This window comes from Polistes dominula, unplaced genomic scaffold (genome assembly GCF_049000335.1).
Source record: "Polistes dominula isolate Pdom_NZ unplaced genomic scaffold, Pdom_raw_medaka contig_28, whole genome shotgun sequence".
NCBI lineage: Eukaryota > Metazoa > Arthropoda > Insecta > Hymenoptera > Vespidae > Polistes > Polistes dominula.
The window spans coordinates 5,970,704-5,978,474 of record NW_028300879.1 but is presented as its reverse complement, the minus strand read 5'-3'; the positions used below and the strand labels follow the sequence as shown (position 1 = coordinate 5,978,474).

Sequence of the window (7,771 nt, the reverse complement as noted above, 5' to 3'; positions counted from 1 at the left end):
AAAAATATACGAGAACTTAGGTCAATTTTATTTTACAGTATACCGTTAAAAATGCATGATTGATATGTTATTAATGGCAGCTGTGTACTATGCATATATATATATATAGGTAATTGCAGCTATATTAAACGAAAAAAAAAAAAAATAAGAGACAAGTGTAAAATTCATCAGGGCTTCTCAAAATGTGATTCCATTATTCTATATGGAGTCATGCAAATTTAATATATGGTCAAATTATATCGTACGTATATCAAAGAAAATTGTTCTGTTTTAGAATTTATTATCAACAAATATTTAAATAATATTCTTAGTTTATTTACCTTAGTTTATTTTTAGTTTATTTTAATTAGTTAATTTTTAATTTGAGAAGCACTGACATAAAAACTATAGCAAGGGTATTATAAGACGTACGAGAATGCGCGTGTATAATTTTATATATAATTTACTATGGGTATACAGATAAATTTCAAATTATTACGATAATATAATAATCATAGTTTAATTATTATTATTATTATTATTATTATTAATATTAATATTAATATTAATATTATTACAACATGTCTACAAGTAGCGGCGGCAGCTTTGTTTTCGTCTGGCACGGCAAAATATAATTTGTTTGTTTGTTTTTTCTACCTATTCTTGTTATTTTTCTTTTCTTTCTTTAATTATGATAATCAATCAATTAATTAATAATAATTATTATTATTATTCATCCATCTAAAACTTTCACACATATATCCATATGTTCATACATATACATGTATTCCAAGGACTGACGCATACATTTAAAACACTTACCCATTTTTATTTTCTTCCACAAACTTCAAATAAAACTAAACACGATCATCATCATCATCATCATCATCATCATCATCATCATCATCATCATCATCATCATCATCACCATCATCATCATCATCATCATCATAATCATCATCATCATTATCGTCATTTTTTATTTGATATTCTTTGAAGAAATATAAACCGCATAGATCAACACAAATAGCAATGGTTGGTTCATATTCGCTTCACCATAAAATTCAATGAATAATCGCTTTTAACATTTAATTGTAAGCACATTCGTAATAAAATGCGTACAATTATCGATAATTATATTATTCATTTTATTCTTCCACTTATTCGCTTTCAATGATCATCATGAAATCATTACGAGATTTATAACATCGACATTTAGCAAAATTATTAATCTCGTCTATTTTTATTTTTTTTCTTCTTTTCCTCTTTTCTTCTTTCATTCACTCGTTCATTTATTTATTTATTTATTTATTTATTTATTTATTTATTTACTTACTTACTTACTTACTCACACATCGATATTAATACTTGTTTAAGTACGTGATTTATGAAAAATGATATAATAAAAACAAATTTTACACCAGCATAATCATTTACCTTGGAAATACGTCATTGAAATGCTACATTTTATTTAAAATAAAATAAACAAAAATAAAAAATCAATAGAATTAAAAAGCAAAAGGAAAAATAGAAATTCGATTAATTAATTGCAACGAATGTTTTTTGTCACATTCTCCGATTCTATTATAATATCAGGATTCCATCAACACATACATACATACATACATACATATACATTATACATACTTTTTTTTTAATATTCTTAACATTCTATGAAATAAAAAAAACAAAGAAATAATAATAATAATAATAATAATAATTATCATCCTCATCAACGTCATCATAATCATTATCATCATCATAATTGTTATAATTACCAGAAGAACTATTGTATTTAATTATTAATAAAAAAAAAAAAAAAGAAAAGAAAAAAGAAAAGAGAAATGAGGACTCTAACATTAAAGTGGCCTAATCGTGATCTAAATATTTATAAACGTTCATATTTCTGCGCTCTTTCTCTTTCTCTTTATGTGCGTGTATCTGTTATGTGTTTGTGATGTATGTATGATACTTAAAAATAATCTAATAGTGACAAGATTTTGTCTCCAATGTTTCTTTGACCAATTTTTTATTTGCTCCTTCTCTCTCTCTCTCTCTCTCATTTTTTTCTTCACTCTATGTTTTTTTTTTCTTTCTTTAATTAATTTATTTATTAAATTTTTATGTCTAAAATACTGCACACACGCTCGGAGACCGATCATTTAGCTAGAAAAAACACGTACAAAATAGGAATGTAGCACGTGGTTCTTTCGATTGAAAGTAATCCAGGATTTTATTTTTTTCTTTTTCGTTATTTTTAGTTAACTTATTTATTATATTGCTATTACTATCATTATTATTATTATTATTATTATTATTATATATTATTATTAATAATAATATTACAACAAATCGGGAAACCACTTGCCGGCGTTTTTATAAAATGCTTTTATACTCTTCTTCTCTCATCTTGGCACAAAAGTTCAACTTAATTAGCTTTATTTTTTCTCTTTCACTCTCTTTCACTCTCTCTCTCTCTCTTTTTTATTTTTTTTTTCTAAGCATGTTAAATATATAGATTAAGACAAGTTCTAAATGATAATAATATAGTTATCAATGATCAGAAATATCTAATTATTTGGCTAATTATACCTCAATAAAGTATACAAACTTAATTCACTATAATATAAATAGAAACTATTAATTGAAAATAGTAAATTGTGTGTAGCGAATGAATGGAAGGAAGATTTAGATCAAGGAACAAAATGAGAAAAATGTTTTTAAAGAAAGAGGGAATAACACGAAAAATGAACTCGCGTTATCTCATAATTTTTGTTTGTCTGTTTCCTTTTTTTTTTTAACACACTTTCGGCGGGTCGGGTATTTCTACCCGTTCCACAGACTGGCGCTGGTCGGCGGGTTGCGTATTAATACGTTTTATACAGAACGTAAGCTAATTTTCAGTAAAACACTTATTAATGCTTGTTTTTTTTTTCATTGTCACTAATTTTTGAACAAGAATGATGTTTTTGATTGTTTTTTTTTTTTTTTGTAAAGCCTGACCAGTGTTTAGTCCTAAATTTATTAATTTTTAAGAAAAACTAATAATTTTATGAAATGTGTTATTTTGACACTGCAAGTTTCGTGCTTACAAAGTAGCATAAATTCAGTTGATTGATTTTGATAGCATTGATTTTATATTTTCTACATCTTCGAAATACTATTTGATACTTATTTTTCAAATTTCATTGATATCCTACTATTATATGTAAAGATATAACATGTTTTATAAAAAGTACACTGTTTTCATATTTCGCTCATTTTCACCCGCTACACGCATGAGTCAAACTTACGACGTTCCCGACGATAGTGTGTTAATATAATCGACGATCGATTAACAACAATGTAATTAAACGATGTAATAATAATAATAATAATACTCGAGGAACTTATACGAAGTAAATGAACTCGAGTAATACTATTTAAAAGGGCCTAACTATTCTAACTAACGAGATACTGTGCTGCTGCTACTGCTGTTGTTACTGCGATTCAAGTAAAAAGCGATTTTTTTTTTGTTAACACGTATGTAAATAAATACACACGCACGTACATACATACATACATACATTTATCTAATTAAAGAACGTGAAATAAACTTTCATTCATTCTTTTTTTGTACAAGAGTAAACGCGCGAAATTTGAACTTACACTTAGTCTCGTAATCCCATTCTCGAAAAAGCATCCATTTTTATTTTATTTTACACTCTAGTTTATTTTATTTTATGTTTTCTGTTCCTTTTTTTTTCGTAAATCATCCGAAATGTCAATATGACTGATAAACATTACGAAAAAGTTACTGAACATTTAATGGATCTTCCATCAAAGTATACAGGAAGTGAATTTTATATGAAACACATAAGCGTTTGATAAATTCATGGCTATTAATAACTTCACTTATCATTTTTATTAATTTGTTTCTATGTTGACGTTAAAACTTGGTTTAATTATACATAAATATATATATACACGACCGCACGTGTAAATATAATATATATATATATTGCGTTGCTTTCGAAATGCGTATAATTTGTTTAGGTTTAAAATTGTCAAGCAAGTGTGTTACGTTCTCTCTCTTTTTCTTTCTTCTTATTTTTTTTTCCATAGGTCCGCTATTTTGATTGCGAAAGAAATACGAATTAAAAATTAGCTATTACGAAAACGCGCGTGATAGGTTACGATTACAAATATTTGTATATATATATATATATATACAGGATGATTAATTAACTCTTGCTATCTAAATAGCTCCAAAAGTTTGATAGTAGCTGAAAATTTGTTGGAACAAAAGTTACATAAGAAAATAGGGGCTATTATATGACGTCATTTTTTTTTTATTAAATGGAGTCACTTCCGAAATTTAAATGTTAACTTTGTTTTTTTAAATAGAATACTATGTTTTGATACTAATTTTCTAATAACGGTTGTCGAGGCAAATCCAATCATGTGCAACACTAAGATCTTTGAAGTCAAGTCATCCTTTAGTTCTTCCGACAAAGAAAGGAACAGATATCGTCCGAATAGTGTTTATTCTGTCATTATCAGGTTTTTAAAGGTAACCCTCCTATAACACGGTAGATAGGTTCCGAGAAAATGGCGTGTTGTATGAGACCCAGAGCCATGAGCCAAAAACTTTTGTTTTCAGCCCATGGAGATGAAAAGAAATACTTTCTGCAACACTGTATCTTTAAGACGGTAAGCCTCGCCGCGGCTGCAAAAGTACAGTGTTGTACAAAGGTTTTTTTTGAAAGGAAACCGTGTTATAGGATGCCGTGTTGTAGGGGGTTTCCGCAATTTATGAATCGTGTTATAAGATGCTGCGTTTTAGGAGGACTATCTGTATTTAAAATAAAATAAATTTTATATTACATTTTCATAGGATTTGTTTCAACAGCCGTAATCAGAAAATAAATATTAAAATATAGCATTGTATTTAAAACAACAAAGTTGACCAATAAATCTCAAAAATAATTTAACCTAGCAAATAAATACTAATGTCATATTGTAGTCTTGAATTTCTTATGCAACTTTTTGCTTATCAACTTTTCTGTTATTATCATACTTTCGGAGTTATTTAGGTGGAAAGAGCTGGTGACTCACCCTGTATATGTTACGGTCAATGCATATATTCCGCTCACTAAGATTGAGCAATGTATTTTGAACATGTATTTCATAAAGCATCCGGTCAATGTAAAGAATGCGTAAAGGGTTTTGATAAATTTATGAAATATGCTTTTTAGTGGGATGTTTAGACCACGGGGTGGAGGGGAATGTCAAGATATTGTAGGTGAAACAAGTAACAAGTGTATGTTCATATGGTCATTGAATGATCTTCACTTTCCATATAGGCGCTTTCTCCACTGCTTGACTATAAGAACTTTATCTTCCGAATTTTCACGTTGTAAGGGTAGAAAGAGGTAACATAGAAAAAGAAACGAATTCAATTATTATTAATTAAAGATATATTGTTATTCTATTACTATAAAGATCAGCGTGGTGCTCAGTTTGTGTTAAAAGTTTTACTGTTCTTCTTCCTAAAATTACTTTCCCCTCCCTGTGCTTTAATGACAACCAACTGAAGAACCTCACTTTATAGATTGACCAAGTCCTTCTGGATATTCTATAGATTGACCGGACAATCTATACAATGCCCGCAATAATACATTGACTGTAACATATATAATGTATATAATAAAAATCTTGTCTTGTCTAATGTCACTTTTTCTTTTGTTTGTCTTGTAATTGTAATTGTATGCTGCTCTTAATTTTAAAAAGTTCTTACTTTCGTGGATCGGACATTGTGCGATATTGTAGAGTTTATTAGTAGTATTTCACAGTAAAGTGGTCTTTTCTCTTCTCATTCGAGCTTCATTATCTTTTTTTTATTATGCTTTTTTGCTATAATCTTCAAGCACAAAAAACACATTAGCGATTTGTTTCTTTCTCTTTTTTATAAACAGATATATTTCATTTTGTATTTGAGGTTAAATAAAATGGCCTTTTTTCTTCTTGTTTTCTTACATCATTTCTTTTAAGATATTGCAATTTAAAATTAATAAGCAACAAAAACTAATAAATATAAATATATTTACGATCAATATAATAATAATAATAATAAAATATTATAACAGTGAAAAATAAACACATATTGTAATATGTTTAATAATAAACGATGTAAATAGCTCGATATTTATTATGATAGCCATTATTATTATTATTATTATTATTATTATTACTATTATATAAATATATTTTATTAAGAGTACTTTCTTAAATAAATACATTTATATAATTTATGATCAAGATTATTAATAATAATAATAATAATAATAAAAAGAAAAGATCAAATGTTGTAACAAAATAATGACTTCATTCGCACTTCAAAATTAAATGCTGAAATGATAGAAAGAAAAAAATATGATACATAATAATATAATACATATATAAAGAATAACATTTTTATTTAACCTCAAAATATGCATAATAAGCGTATTGAATCTAATTTTTTTGCGTGATATTGTAAATACATACAATGCAATTAATTGAGGCTCGATTTGAGATTGTAGCACCATAACACGGTATGATTAAGTTTTATAAGATTTAAGCAATTGTAATGTTTATTTTTCTTGTCATTGTTATTATTTATTAGTTTTCTTCCTTCCCCCTTTTGATATCATGTGTGTGAATTACTTTATATTTATATATAATAACAATAATAATAGTAGTAGTAATAATAATAATAATAATAATAATAATAATAATAATAATAATAATAATAATAATAATAATTATAATAATAATAATACGGAGTTGGGGTTGGGGGAAGATTATTCTTGCATATATGTATACAGTTTTATACAATTTCATTTTTCTTCTTATAAAAAAAAAAAAATCTTTACGGTCGAAGAAACAAAATATTAAGATTAAAATAAAAAAAGAAGAAAAAAATAATAATGATCCTTCGTTAAATCACTGCACCAATATTGAATGCTTCTCCTAATTCTCTCTAATACAATACACATCAGTCTGTGAAATAAAAGTTACATTTAAATCAAAATTTGAAGCATGTATATACTTTATACTTTTTTCTAATTCTCAAAGTAAACAAAGGTTTGTTTCTGCAGGTAAAAAAAAAAATTATATATAAAAAAAAATAAGAAAAAAAAAAAGTAAAGTAAAGACAAAGAAAATATAAAGAAATATCGAAATCTTTGGAATTCGGTATGAAAAATGTCGACGAGTATAAGTCTTTTCTTTCTCTTGGGAAAGAAAGAACTCTATCTCCTAGATAAGATCTATGTGATTTGACCTTAATTTGAACCATATTTATGGATATATAGTATATATCATTCTTTTACAATACTTTGTCGTGTAAGCAATTAATAAATGTCCACGTATATAATTAGCGTTATTATTATAAAGTTTCATCACGAGGGTATCAATGATTAAATGACGCGTGTTTGTATGCACGTGTGTGTAAATATGTGATGTGTTTCGATTGAGTTTATCGTGAATATCCCTCGTTTATTTTCTGTAATAAAATAAATTCATTGGCTTGGATGAAAAATGTTATCTCATCGCTACTGTATAAACAGGAACACCATTGTACGATTTGGAAAGAAGCAGCACCTCTCGCTGTGCCTTTTTCTTTTTCCGCTTTATTTTTTTTCGCGTTCTCTTTTCTTTTTGTTTTTTTTTTGTTTTGTTTATTTTCATGTTATTAGAACAGGCCCTTCTTCTTGTTTTTCTTGTCCTTCCCATCCACAGCCCTGAAAGAAAAATGTATACATTAAGG

At 26.8% G+C, this 7,771-nt stretch overlaps 1 protein-coding gene across 3 annotated transcripts in view; it reads right to left on the bottom strand.

Annotated features, from left to right (window-relative positions):
* Window positions 1–424: 424 nt before the first annotated feature.
* The window catches only part of pnut (septin 7-like protein pnut), a 59,062-nt gene continuing 51,715 nt past the window's right edge, over window positions 425–7,771 (bottom strand). For all 3 annotated transcript variants that reach the window (XM_089174467.1, XM_089174469.1, XM_089174475.1), the window contains one exon: window positions 425–7,745. In XM_089174467.1, the coding sequence (XP_089030593.1) occupies window positions 7,697–7,745 (49 nt within the window). In that variant the 3' untranslated portion in view covers window positions 425–7,696. The remainder of the gene's footprint in view (window positions 7,746–7,771) is intronic.